This window comes from Bidens hawaiensis, unplaced genomic scaffold (assembly GCF_021521415.1).
Source record: "Bidens hawaiensis isolate Kalapana, Puna unplaced genomic scaffold, B.hawaiensis_p1.1 tig00004759_1, whole genome shotgun sequence".
NCBI lineage: Eukaryota > Viridiplantae > Streptophyta > Magnoliopsida > Asterales > Asteraceae > Bidens > Bidens hawaiensis.
The window spans coordinates 1,044,418-1,062,500 of record NW_027491296.1 but is presented as its reverse complement, the minus strand read 5'-3'; the positions used below and the strand labels follow the sequence as shown (position 1 = coordinate 1,062,500).

The following is an 18,083-nucleotide window of genomic DNA, read 5'->3' as shown; positions in this document are numbered from 1 at the left end:
CGAAACACTGCTTCAGTCACCCGTATTTTGTTTTGCAACAATTGCTTCAATCCTTCATCCATTTATATCATCAAGCAAATTCGCTGATCTCCAAAAATCCAGCGAGTGGTTTTTATAGATAATCGGATTCTTCTTTAAAGAAAATCGGAGATTCGATCGTTGCAACCATCGTATAATCGGTTGATCATTGTCAGGTGTAACTTCTAAAAGAGCGCACATATTGTGCTTATGCTCAAATGGATATGTCGGTTGATCTTCGTCCGCCATATTTGTAAAACATAATCACACATATTCAAAGTGAAATTAGTCCTAAATTTCATTACTTAAAGCAATTTCAAGTTATAAAATTGAAGAAGAAAGAGAGAAATGTCATTAAGAACTTGTTCTTTGACAAGTTTATAACCTACACACAAAATAGAGAGTTAGCAAAAATACATAATCAAAGCCCATTATCATCTAATCATGGTCGAAAAACATATTATTATTGCTTACCGAGTCGGAATTAGAGGGCTGGTAAAGTTAGGGTTTGGATTAATTTTGAATGTGATGAGTCGGTTTGGGTTTCTTTGAGCAATCAGGGGAAGGAGAGAGAGAGGGAAAATAATGTTGAAAAATATCTCACAATCCCTCTTATATACATTTTGAAAGTGAGTTTTAAATGTTTTTTTGTCATTTTGCGAGTTATCAGTTGTCAAACAGTAACCTTATCCATTTAACATTTTTACACATTTGAAAATATTCAACTCCCAAGTATAAAACATAGAAAACCTTGATCGGAAATGTTAAAGTGATTTTTTCAAAGCATGCTCTGTATACTCCACTTTCTTAAAGCTTACTTGGTTATATGTTTGTACAAATTAGAAGTCAAAATGAAGGAAGCTTACTCGAAATACAAGATTGCTTGAGAACCAAATCACAAGTTTAAAATAATCAAGTATTAAACATCAAGCGGGCAACCTTTCTAGGAATCAACTAAGATACACAGATAACATACATCTAATTTACTTACTTTGCTCGAATAATTCAACTAATCACTAACCTTTCCCGAAAAGGTACAGTTCACAAAAATTAGTCAAGTATACTTCGAAGCAAAGTATGCTCTAAGAACTTTCAAGAATACAAAGTATGCTAGAATTGGATTCATAACACAAAGTGTACTCGGAAAGTTAGTTTGAAATTAACCAAGTATATTAGTAGAACATTTGAAAATTCAAAGTGTGCCCAAAATATAAAGTGTGTTCGGAAAACAAGGTTTGCCAGAAAACACTTGTAATTTCAAAGAAACATATTTAAATAGCATGCTAGTAAATAGTTGAGTAATCAAACAAAAACATCAAGCATGTTCGAACATCTTAACTAAATAAAAGCTTGCTAGATTTATCATATACAGCATTTAAGATGCAAAGCTTGCTAGGAACAAGAAATATCTCAGTTGAGCTTGCTCGAAAAATTTATACTTGTTAAAAGCTTGCTTGAACACATATTCATGTTAAGACTTCAAGCATGCTCGGGAAGTTAGAATTTTAAGTATACTCTACCCGAAAAGTGTAAACACTTTAAAGTATGCCCGAAAATCATAAACTTAGATCAAAATGACTAAGCTTGCTCAGAAAGGTTATAAAACATCAAACCGTGCCCGAAAATACTTATTCAACTGTTTTGTGTTCGGGGAGGTTAGAAATCATCAAACCTTGCCCGAAAATACTTATTCAACCTTTTTGAAGCAAAATGCAACTCTTTTTGACTTAAACCAATTATCAACCATATTTTCATTAAAGATCATTGTTTAAGAGCAAATGGTGCATTTAGAGATCAAATTTCAGTCATGTTTCTTTTCAAAACAATTTCTTTATTTTACTGAAAAGATCTCTCAAGTATGTGATCATATTGACTAAGTAGCGTTTTCAATACCTCATTCTCGGCATTGTTATGACAACATACACAGGTTAACAGCAGGTCTAGACTTATCATGAATTTCCTTTCCTTGGTGATATGATTAATGTTCAATTAAGATGCATAATATTTAATGGATAACACATATTGTTTTCTGATGCTCCATATCTATTCTCAAGGCTTATTTGGCTTTCTCCATATCACCACGATTTGACTTTGACCCTCTGGATTTGGTTTAAAAACTTTTAATGACAGAACTTATTTATTTGATATTTCTTTTCAAATTTGCAAACATATTTGAGGTTGAACGTTGGACTTACAATTTAGAGTAACAAGCCTTTCATTCGGGATGTTAAAGGACTTATATTATTGCCTCATGTTTGTGTTTTTCTTAGAAGCTTGTGAACATTTATAAACATTTGGTTGATTAAAAATTTAAAATAACTTGTTCACTTTTGTTCTTTGTCATTCTCAATAATATATTTCATTTCGGGGACCAAATACCAATAGGCTCGTGGATGACTGGATATTCACTTTTCTGCCTATCATTTGGAAAGATTTATATTGGAACATGCATAGACAACAATGTAACTCCACATATATCTTAGCAGTTTCTATATGTTTATATCACCTTAGATTTTACACATCATGGGAAAGCAACCATACATGTTAATGACTATACTAAGTGTCCTTTCAGCATATTAAATCCATATGATTGGCCAAGTAGTCAATGTACTATTCAATCACCCCAATTACTCTTAGCTTCCAGGTTAATGGCTATCCTGACAGTCTATAAATAGTCAGCAGGACCAAACACACACATAAGTATATGTCCCTTAGGCTTAGAGTCAAAGGACTAGTTTTAAGTGAAAGAATAAATTACAATTGACCCAAATGCTTTCAGTCTTTGGACTAATGGCTATCCTTTCAAATATACAAGTAGATGATAGGACCAAACACATACAAGCATATGCTCCTTAGACTTGAGCAAAAGACATAATTTTCAGCAAAATTAATTCTTTTGAGACTTTTCATTAAAAAAAAACTTTCTTCTAAGCTTCTTTAAAGCTTGAACTGAATAGTCTTATAATATCTCAGCACCATAAACAAGTTGCCCATGTTTTGACCAAAATAATGTGATTATGCAAAATTCATTAGAAAATTCATTTTATCATTTAATTTTGACATAAAAACTCATTTTGACACAAACAGATGTAACATATTCAAATCTGAAACATACCTAATATCATTAAGACAAGCAGACAGTACTAACATTCAGGGTCTAGCCTATCCTAATAACATCATATGATCAGATAACACACATACTCAAGAAATTAACCAAGAATGTCAGATAAGTAAACACATTCAAGTAATTCAAACAAGAGCACTCATCATGACATCACAAACACACATCAACTGATTAACATGCATAAGTATCAAGGATACAAAATTTTGTACACATAGTCAAATAAAGCACATATCAGTTAACATGAAAAACATCATATTCAATCATATTTACACAAAACAACATCAAAACTTGACAAGATAGTCAGTTAGCACAGTCAAGCACACATCATAAATCAGACTTCATCAGAGTTGATCATTCTCAGGGCTTTCAGAAAAAAGTTGAACATGGTTCTATCAAGTGGTTTTGTGAATATGTCAGCCAAATTCTCACTTGTATCAACTCTGGTAACTTCAGTTAAACCTTTTTCACTACAATCTCTTTTGAAGTGATGTCTGATTTCAATGTGCTTGGTTTTGGGATTATGCACAGGATTCTTAACAATGAAATATGCAGCAGTCTTATCAATGTAAATAGGGGTGTTTAGAAAGTTCAAACCATAGTCCAGCATCTGATTTTGTATCCGGAGGACTTGTGCACAGCAGGCAGATGCAGCATTGTATTCAGCTTCTGCAGTTGAGATTGAGACAGTTGTCTGCTTCTTGCATTGCCATGACACCAATCTGTCACCCAAAAATTGACATCCTCCTGAAGTTGACTTCCTGCTTATGTTGCAGCCATCATAGTCACTGTCTGTGTAGGCTGTCAGTTCAAAAGACTGGTTCTTTGGATACCAAATTCCCAAGTCGGGTCTTCCCTTCAAATATTTAGATATCATTTTTACAACATTCATGCGGGAGACCTTGGGGCTTGACTGAAATCTAGCACAAACACATGCTGCAAACATGATATCAGGTCTTGAAGCAGTTAGATACATCAGTGATCCAATTTTTCTTTGTATTCATGCTCATCCACTGGCTCCCCTTTTCATCAGCTACCATCTTTTCTTTTGAATCCATAGGAGTTGAAGTTGTCTTCAGATCATTACACTTGAATTTGTCAAGTATGTCCTGTACATACTTAGACTGGTAAATGAAAATCCCATTAGACTTTTGCTGAACTTGTAAGCCAAGGATGAAGTTCATTTCTCCCATTGAACTCATGCTATACTTGGATTTCATCACCTCTTTAAACTCCATACACATATTTTCATTGGTTAACCCAAATATAATGTCATCCACATAGACTTGTAACAAGAGCAAATCTCTTCATTTCTTCTTGTAAAAGAGGGTCTTGTCAATAGCTCCTCTTTGGAAACCATTTTCAAGTAGGTGATTTGACAGTTCATCGTACCAAACTCTAGGAGCATGATGCAGTCCATAAAAGTCTTTGTTCAATTTATACGCCCTGTTAGGATATATAGGATCCTCAAAACCTGGTGGTTGAGAAACATACACCTCTTCTGTCTTTCCATTTAGAAAGCCAGATTTGACATCAAGCTGGATATTCTTTGAGGCAGCATAAGCTAAAAAGATTATTATTGCTTCAAGTCTTGCAATTGGTGCAAAGACCTCCTCAAATTCAATCTCTTCTTCTTGTAGGCATCTGAATGCTACAAGTCTAGCTTTGTTCTTGATCAAAATACCCCTTTCATCCCTTTTGTTTCTGAACACCCAATTAGTGCCAATTGGATGTCTGTTTATTGGCCTGTCTACAAGTTCCCAAACTTGTAGATCTCTAAATTGAGCCAACTCTTCCTGCATTGCTTGCACCCAGCTGTTGTCCCTTAGAGCTTGAACAATATTCTTTGGTTCAGCTTGGGATAGAAAGCAGGAGTACAAGCAAATATTTGCAGTTTCAGAGTGACTTCTTGTAACTCTTTCATATATATTGCCAATGATGTGATCAGAAGGATGATTCTTTTCAACATAAGGGGTTTGAATTATAACATCAGTTGACACAGTTGTGTCAAGATTTGATTCATTGAGTTCTGGATCTTCAATGCTCAAATTAGGTGAAGAATCATCAACTGTCGGTGTCTCCTCATTGATCTGACCTGAGGTGGATGCACCATTGTTTCCTAATCTCAGTTCCTCAAAAAAATCTTGAAACCTTGCACTTGTAACAGTTGCTTCTTCATTTTGATTGCTTAGATCCTCCTTATTTTGTACTTGATCATGTTGCATTTCTTGATTATCTTGATCATCATTTGCTTGATCTTGTACCGAACCTTCATTTTTTTCTTGATTGTCATCTTGAGCTTGATCAACATCTGTCCTAGTGGTGTTCTTTATGAATGTATATTCCTTTTCTTTTCTTGCAACCTTTTCCCACAACTTTTCCAAATCCAATGCCTTTTGTTTTGACTCTTCAAATACACTGGTTTTCAGAAAGGTTTATCATTGTCTTCAGGATAGATCTTGAAAGACTTTATTAATTTCTCTGAATCGAATAACCATGATGCACCATCAACTATGTTGAATTGGTTTTCATTGAAAACTACATCTAAGGATTCAATTACAACCAAATGATCTTTCACATACACTCTGCAGGCCTTAGAGTGTGTAGAGTAGCCTACAAAGAAACAGTCTAAGGATTTAGCTTGAAACCTGTTCAAGTAATCCTTTGTGTTCAACAGAGAACATTTGCATCCAAAAGCTTTGAAAAACTTGATATAGGGATTTCTTTTATAGAAAATTTCATATAGAGTCTTGTTGTGACTTTTGTTTATAAGTACCCTGTTCTGAACATAGCATGTTGTGTTAATTGCTTCTGCCCAAAATGTGACAGGTAGATTAGCATCAGCAAGCATAGTTCTTGCTGCTTCAATGACTGTTCTATTTCTTCTCTTAACAACACCATTTTGTTCAGGAGTTCTAGGAGCTGAGAATTGTTGAAGTATTCCTTTGTTGTTGCAAAATTCTTCAATCACTCCATTCTTGAACTTAGTACCATTGTCACTTCTTATCACCTTGACCCTTTTATTCAATTGATTCTCAACTCTGTTAACGCAGTTCATAATTAATTCAGCAGCCTCATCCTTTGTACTTAGGAAATAAACCCAAGTATATCTTGAATAATCATCAATGATCACAAGACAATATTTTTTCTTCCCAATGCTTAGTACACTCACATGACCAAATAGACCCATGTGAAGCAGTTCAAGCACTTGATCAATTGAGTTGATGAGTTTAGTCTTGTGAGAAAACTTGTGCTACTTTCCTTTCTGGCATGAGACACAGTTATCATCCAATTTAAACTCTCATGTAGGTAAGCCAATAACATGCTCACCCATGACTAACTTGTTCAATTTCTTCAGGTTGACATGACACAATTTCCTATGCCACAGCTTTGACTCATTTTCAGAGGCCTTAGAAACAAAGCATGTGCCACCTCTAGAAACAACATCCTTCATGTTAAGTTCATACAAATTTCCATTCCTTGGGGCCATCATCATGATCATGTCAGGTGGAATAACAATCTCAGGCCTTAAGATGAAACAGTGTGAATCATCAAAGCCAACTTTGTAACCTTTATCACACATCTGAGATATACTTAAAAGATTGTATTGAAGCCCTTCAACATAGAAAACATTGTCAAAAGTAACTTTGCCATTTGTCAAAATCCCTTTTCCAACAAATTTTCCTCCATTTTCGACATAGAAAACACTGCCAAATGTCACTGGCCCCTCAAACTTCTCTTCATAGTTGACAACTGACCTTTTGTCACAAGTCATGTGCCTAGAACATCCACTGTCCAAATACCATACTTCATTCATTGTAGTGGATTGTTCCTGCACAATACAAAGAAAGTGATTAATTAGGTGATAAAGTGCAAGCTTCTTCAACTTGCAAGTCATCAGTTTCATTTTCAATGGCAGCATTGGGAGTGAGTGTTATGGGATCAGGATCTTCATGGGTAATTTCAATGTGATCTGAATCATCAGTTTCATATCGACACTCTCTTGGAGTTTTCACAAATGAGGTTGTGCTATCACACTCAGATACTTCATTGTTACATTCTTGAACTACGTAGTCTTTCTTGCTTGAAAAGTCTCTCACATCCATACTTATCTCCTCTTTGATTTCAACTTTAGGTTTCCATAGAAAACCTTGAGGTTCATAACCATGTTTCAACAAGAATTTCTCATCTCCAATTAATTTAGTAGGTTTCTTTCTATGAAGAACACCTTTATTTCTCTTCTTCTCACTGTTTGGATATCCTTGAGAATCATCAGACTTAACTGATTTTGTGTCATTGTTGGGAATGATTCTCAAGGGTTGGAAATTCTTTTTCTTTACATATTCATTCTTCTTAGGATATTTACTTCTTCTACTTTGCTTATCAGTTGGTTTCCTCAATCTCACATCAGCTTTCCTTTCTTTGTTAGTCTTATTTTCAGCTTGCTGATCAGACTCATTCTTCTTCTCATTTTCACTCACCTTCCCCTTTCCCAAATATATTTCATACTTCAGTTTATAGAGAACAAAGTTTTGTCCATACTTTGTCTCATTTGGAACATGGAAAGGTTTGAAGTTGAGTCTATCATTACAAGTGTCAGTGTGATGGCTATACTCATCAAATCTCTTACACCATACTTTTCCTTTGAATTTTTCATGGTCAGCTCCTTTCTTAAACCTTCCACTTGGTCTTGGTGGATCAACCCCAATTGTCTTCTGAGTCTTCAAACCATCAAAGTCAATTGAGAAAGGAACAAATTCATTTATCTTGATATCATTTCTTTCAACCTTTCCCTTGATAAAACTATTTTTCTTCATATTCATAGGCTCCTCATGTAGGATTCCTTTGTGCCTTGACTATCTCTTTTCATATTCTTCCATTGTTTCCATTTCCCCAATGTCAAATACTTCATGACTTGAAAATATTGGGTAAACTGGAATGAAGTGGTCACATACAACTGTTTCAGCCACTTTCTTCTTGTTGTTTTCTTTAATTATTTGCAGTATAGCCTTGCTTGGAGGTTTTACTGCATTATAGATAAATTTAGACCTTTCACATATATCAAAAGACACATGTTCTTTTCTAAGTCTTTCATTCATTTTCTTCATCTTTGGTGTCACTGGTGGTTGGTGTGGTATCTTTTCAATTAAATCTGGTTTCTTATACATTCTACCTCTTTCAGCAGCCTTAATTTCTTCATCAGTGATTTGATCACTCAAATCACTTAAGTCATCAACATTCAAATCCTTAGAGTCAAAGTCATCTTCAGAGACTTGTATTCCAATTGACTTGTCCTCTTTCAAATCTTCTTTCACAACATATTCTCCCTCTTCATTCACTTCAACCTTCTTGTATAGATCAACAAACTCCTCTCTATCTTGAAACACTTCTCTGAACTGCTGGAGATAACCATCCCTCTTTTCTTTATCAACTTTGGGTAAAAAGTTGTTGTTGAATGGAGGTGGAACAGCCTTATACTTGTCTTTCTCACTAATTTGGTTCAGAATGCCACATATGTTTCCTGTGGAGACCACATTCTTCAAGAATTCATTATCAACTTCAAGCTTTGTGTTCTTTACCTTTTCTTCAATCAAAATCTTTTTCAACCCTTCAATTTCAGTACTATACCTCTGTTGAGCTTTATAGCTACTCACACAATCATCTTCTAAACTTCTAATCTTCTCTTCATTAACAACATCACTTGCTTGATACCCATTGATGATGCTTTGTTTTCTGAAACACTCACCCTCTAGCTTGCCTATTTTCATATTTAAAGCAGTAATTATTTCATTTAAGTCAGTGATAGGTGATGAGTGTACCTGAGAAGATGATGTTCCAGCCTCATTCTCAATCTTTGCCATGAATGCAACATTAGCAGCTTTGATGTCATCTTCATGATTACTCCTGTTAAAATCACCATCCTGTTGTGCAACAACAACTACATTCCCTTGATTTCTTGGTTGAGTTTGATTGGGTCTATTGAGGTTGTTTTGAGCAGCTTGAGGGAACTAGTTTCTTTGATAGTTTTGATTTTGAGGAACAACTTGTTGATTATTCACTTGGGTCTGTTGATTGTTGTTGAAGTTGGAATTGTTGTTGTTGTTGAAGTTGTTGTTTCTATTCTAATTCTGCTAATAATTTTGTTGGTATTGCATTTGGTTTCTAGGTCGTTGATTTTGGGACTTATTAGCTTGAAAGTTTCTGGGCTGGTTACACTCCCTAGCAAAGTGTCCAGGCTGTTGGCAGTTGTAACAATAGCTTTTGACTTGTCAAATCCAATCCTTTCACTTGGCCCAGAGACCAATAATCTACCAGTTCTATTGAATAGCCTCTTGCTTCTCAGTGCTAGGATTGCAGCTTGCCACTTTAAATCCATATCCTCAAGGTCATCAGCATCTATTTGTTCCAAGTCTTCTTGGATGACACTTGTATGGATTAAGTTCTTTGCCAAAAATGCATTATATGACTCAATGAACATTGAGAAGAGTGCTTGAGTGTCATTTTCTTGACCATTGTTTCCACCAGAGTAAGGCACATGTCCACCGACCATTGAGGCAGTGTCGTTTTCTACAATAAGTTGGACATTAAACCTTGTCTGACTTCCATGATGACTTGAGCTACCTCCAACAAATGATCAAGGTGTATCACCACCATGTTCTGTTTGTTCCTCTATGATTGGAATTTTATGTTGGTTCTTGGTAGACATGTTTTCCATGGGTGCAATTAATGCATTAGAAACATTGAAACATGACTTTTCTTCTTTGATCATCTAATTTTCGATCATTTCAATTTCTGCAGCCTGAAGGAAGCACACTACATCATCCACTTTCAATGCATTAAAATTGGGCTTCTAAAGGATGAACTTGCAGGCAGTGTACCATTCCTTCGGTATAGAGTTGAGCAACTTGGTATTCAGGTCAAAATCAGTCATGACATAGTCAGTTGTTCGGAGGTCATTCACAATTTCCAAGAATCTCTCAAGAATGGACTTCAACCTTTCTCCATCTTTGTACTTAAACCTCTCAAGTTGTTGCTTGAGCCTTTGCTTCTTTATGTTCTTGAGCTCAGTGTTACCCTCAAATATTTCAAGAATTGCATCATACATTGCCTTTGCGGTGGCATGATGTGTAACCTTGGTAAGTATTTTCCAAGACAGTCCTATCTTAATCATTGCTAAGGCCCTGTCATCCACTTTCCTCAACCTATCTCTTACAGTACCATTAGTAGCTGCACCATCAGTGGCTTGTGGTCCATTTTTGATTGAATCCCACATGTCTACATCATTTTAGCACACAGCCGCTTCAAATAGTCCTTTCCATTTGATGAAGTTTTCCTGCACATAAAGTCTAGGTATTTTGTTAGTGGACACTTCTTGTTCTTCAAGACCAGACATATTGGTTGTTTGAAAAACAGAAACTGAGTAAAAATCAAATTTTCAAACGAAAATAATCATATTTGACTATCAAATCCTCAGATCTGATGATTCTGGTCCGATTGGAACAAGAAATGATAATAAAGATGTAAACTTTAACTCAAATAAGGAAAAGAAAACACCGAATGTTTGTAGATCTGGACGGAAAAGAAGAACGGAGCAACTGACATCACTCTCCAATGGAACAGTGCTTTGCTTCGTCATTGTTCTTCTTCTTCAGATCTTCAATCAGCAACAAGTTCTTTACCCAACCACTTGTCGGTCCCGAATAATCACTCAATACTTAATAACAATGTCATAACCCACACATAATGTGTCGACAAAAAGGTTAATGACGGATTACTAAATAAGGAAAGATTCTTGTTTGTTAACGGCGAAATCAGAAACAAACAAGATTTGTTGCTAATAGGTTAATAATGGTAACAGACATGAACAATACTCAAAAGATTTCCATTTATATAAAGTGATTCATACAAATGATAATTGATTAGGGTTTCTTGTCGCAATGTATATTCAATGATAACCTAGGACAGCCGTCACACCTTATCGGGAATATTCGTTCTTATCCAGAAAGTGTAAAAGCCAAAATCTGTAGGAGGCGTGCCCTAAAATATTCTATTTATAGGCCTGCCACCTCCTGACAACTGTCATTCCTTCTAGAAACCCTAATGATTGACACATATTCAAATTACATATTCAAAACTATACTAAGTGTAAAAACAGGTCTTTCGGGCAGACTTTATCACTTGTCTTTTCCGAGTATGCTCGGTACCTTTTGTCCTAGAGTAAACATGGTAACCTTCAAGTGTGTTCGGGAACAGTTCCCGGGTAGACTTTACTTCACCAAGCAGACTTCAATCTTCTTGATCATATCCAACTTTGCTCGCTATTATCCAACGAGCAGACTTGTTCTTCTAATGGTCCTATCAACTCCATACTAGTAAATAGCTTATGAGAAAGGCAATGTGTGCTTGGATACACTGTAGCTTGTCTGAGTTAAACCTTGCCCGATGTGTCCTTAGGATAATTCTTACTTTTATCAAGCGTGCTCGGACCATTGTTTATTAAAGAATACCTTGCTAGATCATCCAAGTACTTGGCTTCAAAAGCTTGGTCAGACCAAGGGTCTGCTAGGAAGCAAACTGTGCTCGGCCGAAGAACAACCCTGCTTGACATAGTGAACCCTGCTCGGATATTCACTAAAGAAGATTTGTTGAGGATAACTCTGCCCGATAGGTAAAATATCGTGCCCGGCTAAGTAAAACCCTGCTAGGATGTCCAAGTGTGCTCGGTTTCGTACTTAGCAATATTTGAGGAGGTTGAGAAGATTCCAATCTTCCTTATACTTCGGTTAGGTCAAATCTTTGACTCAACACTCTGCCCGATAGGCAAAATATCATGCTCGGCCAAGTAAAACCCTACTTGGATGTCCAAGTGTTCTCGGTTCTATACTTAGCGATTTCTGAGGAGGTTGAGAAGATTTCAATCTTCCTTATACTTCTTTTAGGTCAAATCGTTGACTCAACATTCAGCCAATGCCTCTTACCAAAAACCTATACATATTCAACATCACTTATTTCTTACAACCTGTTACCCAACCATTTATCCCAACTATATGTCTTTTGCTCGTACTTCAAGCATGCCCTCATTGAAGTGACTCGTGTACCCCCGCAATATTCAAAAAGGCCTAACTTGTTTCCGCCATGGAATATCTTAAACCGCATCCTCTGACCATTTCGAGCTCACTCGTAGCCTTACACCCTACTTAGCCCCTCCATACTCGTCAAAACACACTTATTTCTATTATTATTATTTTTATTATTTTAAAATCATGAATGTTTCTCCGTATTCAATATATTTTTTTTCGAACACTTTATACTTATAATTTCAAATCCACAAATTATTTTAAAATAGTTGCTTAACAAGTACTTAATTAAGTTGATGGTCTTCAAAAAGACTTTAGGTCAAACATATGGTTATTATTATCACTATTACTTTTATTATTATTAATATTATTAGTATCGCTATTATCATTATTATTTCATTACTACTATTATAGTCACTATTATTATTATTACCACTATAAGTCTTATTATATATAATATTTTTCAAGGTTAAATGAACACGTTAAATAAAGTAAAATCGTTGTTTCAAACAAGTCCTAAGCCCCTATTATCATCATAATAGTTCTATCAAAATGAGTCATTATTAATTGGAGATTCCCTTTAAAGTTTCCATGGACGCCGTCATAAGGAAAACCTCTATTTTACATTAAAAATTTAATAAAGTGTCGCAAATTTTAGCACTAGATATGAATTTATTTTTATTAGTACTAAGCTTTTCCAAAAGTTATTATTATAAAAGCATCGCAATCTTTTTCGATTATCATAAACTTAAGAGAATTTTAAAGAGAACATTTTCTTCTTTCCCTTCTTCATCGCCAACAAATTCAGTTGAGAAATCATGGCACCACCCTCACCATAACCTTTATACCTCAAATCTAACGTCTAGAAGATAAGTATTGCAAATTCGTCTTGTTTTAGTTTATTTATTAGTATTACTTTCTTTTCTTTTGTATATATATATATATATAAATATTATTCTATTTGAATATAACCAAAGCAATTTTATGTATCAAATCCTTTCGAGGATTATTTATGAAGTTTATAACTGAGTTTGGCTATTTGTGATTGCTGAGCCATTTTCATTGTCATTCATAGTTGCATTGCTGAACTTGTTTACTATTATCTCAGTCTCGCGTTTTATGGCAGATTTCCCATAAACATAACCGTTTACTGGAAGATGAGATTTCAAATATGTTTAGGTACATGTTGAATTTATATTACTTTTACACAAATTGTTTTGATTATTTGGTTAGTTCTCTTTTCGTCCAATGTTTCACCGAATTATTTTATTGATGTCTCATTAATTTGAGACCAATGTTTTACTTTGATTTCGAAGTTTCAACTATATACTTGATTAATCTTGTTGTTATTCAATAGTTAATGTTTTATGGGAAATTTTCATTCGTTAAGCGAAGTTTCAAATTGATGTTTTACATTGTTTGACTCCAAGAACTCAAACTATTTTGATATTTCGATATTAAAGTTTCTTTTATCTATTTTATGTCAATGCATTTTCGATTTGCGTTTTGATATTTTGTTTGCTCAATGCTTCATTTAATTTTATGTTATTCTCGACCCGTTATTTACAATTAATTACCGTGATGGTCATGATTTCGATGTTTTATTGATAACCTAAGTTTTCCCGATTTCCATATTATTTCAAGAATCAAAAGTCTTATTCATCGATCTTATTATTCTTGAACCTCAATGTTTACATCATAGCAATATTACAGTGTAACACCCCGTAACCGCAGTGGAAACGTAAACGGGATGCAACAGACACCTCTGATATCAACCACATTGTTTATAAAGAAAACTGAATACATTAATATACTTCAAATTACATTATCTCATAATTCATTACTGTCTAGGTGATACACACATCATACAATACGATACATAATTCTATGTTATATAATGTATCCTAACATCCCACACGCAAATCTTACACACATCAAGCACTTAGCACGTAAGCAATCACTTCATCTTAATTGTACCTGAAAAGCATGTGAGAAAACGGGTCAACTACGAATAGTTGGTGAGTTTCACAATTTGAGTAAACCTTGATAAATCAATATCATAATATAATATTATCTGGGGACACTGTTAACCCAGTACTGTACCCTTTCCGGGGGCAATGTTAACCTAGAAACACCTCTTTGGACATCTGGGGACACTGTTAACCCAGTACTGTACCCATTCCGGGGGCAATGTTAACCCAGAAACACTTCTCGAGACATCTGGGGACACTGTTAACCCAGTACTGTACCCATTCCGTACGATTCCCGTACAATCAAATATTTATAAATACACACAAATCCATGCGTTCAGTATGTACTTAAACATTTCAATAGTAACATGCTTCCGCCCCGGGAAAATATTTGAAAACAATTCAGAAAAAGGGGCTCGTAAAACTCACCTTAGCACGTGCAAGCAGGTAACAACAATCATTATCAGTTAACACGTCCAATCTGTAATATGATCCTTACGATCGTTACTTTACACTCATTATTAATATAACTTTAACCGTATCAAACGGTACATCTGGGGACACTGTTAAACCAGTACTGTACCCATTCCGGGGGCAATGTTAACCCAGAAACACTTCTCCGGACTCAGATTGTGATATCGTTTAGAGTTCCATGGTCATAATTACTATTAGTTGTTTTTCTCGTTTGGTTATCCGTTTTTACGTTTCAAAAATGAGTTTGGTCACACACGACCCGAAAGTAGTGGTTGACTGATAATTTAATTAAAGTTGTGAAATTTGAGATCGGTTTAGACGCCCCGATTGGCCGCGGGACCCGTTTCCGTCTTTGGCGTACCGGAAACTGTTAAATCGGTTAAAAATACCCAAATCATCCGAATTACTTTCGGATGATTCATTTTTACTTTTTTAATTCTATTATATGAAAATAGTTCATTTTTAGGGTTTTTATACACCAGTCAGTTCGTTTAGACGAACTTTACCGGCTTACGTATTTTAAGCTTTAAAAGTTTGTTTTTACACAAATAATTATCCGTTTAATCTCGGATCTTGAAATTTTGCACAAATCACTTTTTGACAGTGGGGAATTTTATAAAAATATTTCCAGAATTAATTTCTATACTTAAAATTTATTTATCTATTTTTAAACGCCATTTAAACACTAAATATGTCGTAAATACCAAAAGATCTTAGAAAAATCCCAAATTTTTCCTGGATGTCCCCTGCCATTCACATAGTCCCCAGTAATTTTTCCAGAACCAAAATCTTCTTTTACATGCCATTTTCACTAAAACCGAGCTAGAAAACCCTAGAACTCGTTTAACCGAAAAGCCTACTTAGACTTATCCAAATGACCTCAAATTTTGTGTGTGACTTATACATGATATAAAAAGCTTATCTGCAATTTTCCAGAATTTTTCATGATATTTAACTATTTTTCACCATTTTTGGCCAAAACCGAGCATTAAATTCACCAAATATTCATCCTTTGTCCAAAAATTACCAAAACTTCACCGAACTCATATTTTCATGTATTTAACACCTCTGTAAAATTTCATGACCTAATTTCAAACCATCAACAATCTGTCCAAACACTCCAAAACCGAACATAAACCGAATATACCTTTCGTTTTCCGCCACTACAAGCTACAAACTCGTCTTTCCGCCTTATCTACCACTAAACAAAGAGCCTACAACCAACATACCACAATACCAAGCAAGTTACACTCACGATCAAGCCTCTTACACTATAGTTTCGGTTATTGCTTTAAAAACAAATTTTAAACCGTAAAAATTCGTTCTTGGTTCGTTTAACTCCTTTCTTGGACCAAGATCCCTTGTATAACCCGTATACATCACTTGATCATGCAAGAATCGGTTTTCATCTTTGAAACCTTATTTTCTTGCAAACAAACTCAAGAAACGAAGATGAACACGTACATAACTCGATTTTTACCTCGGTTTTCTTGCTAAAAATCTCGGTTTTGGATCATGAAGTTGAGAGGATTGAAGAACTTATTGAATTGTTGTGTAAAAAAAAAGAAAAAGGAATGGGGTTAATGGGAAGGTCCGATCGGAACTCATGGGGGGTGGGGTGGGACCCACTTCTCCATTCCTAGCCACACAATTGGATTCCCGTAATCCGGATAATGTTTAGGATAATATGGTTCAGTTCGTTTTTCGGTTAAATGTCTAATTCGTTTAACGGTTTCGTTTTTGGATAATCTTGCTCGGTTTGGTATTAAAGGTTTCGTTTAACGTACCGACGTACCATTAAATCGAAAATTATTTTTCTGTGCCGTACTTTACTTATCCCGAAGCATTAATGCTTTGTAGAATCACTAAATATTATAGATATCGTCTATAATTGAACCCTCGATTCGTTCGGGTTTTAATAACTATCGATCGATTGATCGCATATTCAATACGATGAATTATATATTCATGTACAATCAATACAGTGAACCATGTATCCTCGTATAATTACTGTGGTAACTCATGTACCCGACATTAAATATGACGTAACTATTGTCTATCGGTTAGGGTATACCGGGTTTCGTCGGAATCGTTACATACAGACTTCAAAAGTTTAATTTATTTATTTTTGTTATTTCGAACACCAATAGCTCATTTATCGAGTATTTGATTTTGTATTATAAATTTTTTGTACATTAAGAGTTCTCTTTTATTGATGTCTTGCAAAATCACACAATATGGAAAACCATTTGGACCATGCGACGAACTAAGTAATTACGAGTGCACACGTAATTATCAAAGTCCTCACATGGAAATCATAGTAATGACCGTTGTGTGCAATAACTTGAAACTTGGAATGATTTTAGAAAAATGGGACAAATGCAATATGATAAGGGCATGGTGGATACGCCGCTGGTACATCATATATATATATATATATAAGTGTTCTTGTCATATTTTCCATTTGTGGCGTCTTTCGGTTCATTCAAAGATCATTGTTATTTATTTTTTTATTTAAATATGTACAAAAAAGTTTTTTAAAACTTTTAACAACTACATGTACTAGTTGTTTTTCCTTTAAAAATTTTATTTTATTTTAATTTCGGGACGAAATTTCTAAAAGTTGTGAATCCTGTAACATTAATTAATTTTCAAAATCGAAAACCTGACCAATTTTAAATTTTCGGTTTTGTTTCTATTTAAATTTATATATTTTTATAATACTGTTAATTAATTTCAATTTTTGTTAATGTATTTTATGTGATCATTTCTATACAATTATACTTTTCACCACCCTTGTAGTATTACATACTCATTTAAAACATTCATAATTAAGATCAAATATTTATGTGCATATCCCATGCAATTTACTAGAATTATTATTTAAGTACTACTACTACTTTTATTATTATTATTATTATTATTATTATTATTATTATTATTATTATATTTTCATATTATGTTACTTAACTAGTAAAAGAAACTAATGAATGTTTTAAGTAAATAAAGTTTACTAAAATTGTTAAACCTTTTGAATGCCCCATTAAACTATTTTTAATTTATGTTTTAATTATATTAAACATGATTTAATTTCTTTAATTCCATAAGACATAACAACTCAATATTTTCACTATAAAATGAGGACAAATCCTCCAACACCTCAATACATTCTTTTCTTAAGCTTAAGAGCATTAACAAGTAAGTTTTTACCATGTCATGCATTTTATAGCTATTGTTTTGATATTTATCTTGAATGTTCATACTTGTTTATAAGATTTTCTTTATGTTTATGTTACTTTTATCATAAAAATCTTATATTTTGGTTTTATGAATTATTATGATCATGGATATCCAAGATAAACACTATGATTTTTCTAAATCTTGGATCAAACCTTGTTATTTTGCAAGAACAAGCATGAATAT

General features: G+C 34.2%; 1 protein-coding gene across 1 annotated transcript in view; it reads right to left on the bottom strand.

Moving 5' to 3' along the window:
• The window catches only part of LOC143627997 (uncharacterized), a 30,391-nt gene extending 21,149 nt beyond the window's left edge, over nt 1-9,242 (bottom strand). Inside the window, exon 1 of the mRNA XM_077097695.1 lies at nt 8,959-9,242. Coding sequence (XP_076953810.1) covers nt 8,959-9,000 — 42 coding nt within the window. The 5' untranslated portion in view covers nt 9,001-9,242. The remainder of the gene's footprint in view (nt 1-8,958) is intronic.
• Between the last annotated feature and the right edge of the window lie 8,841 nt (nt 9,243-18,083).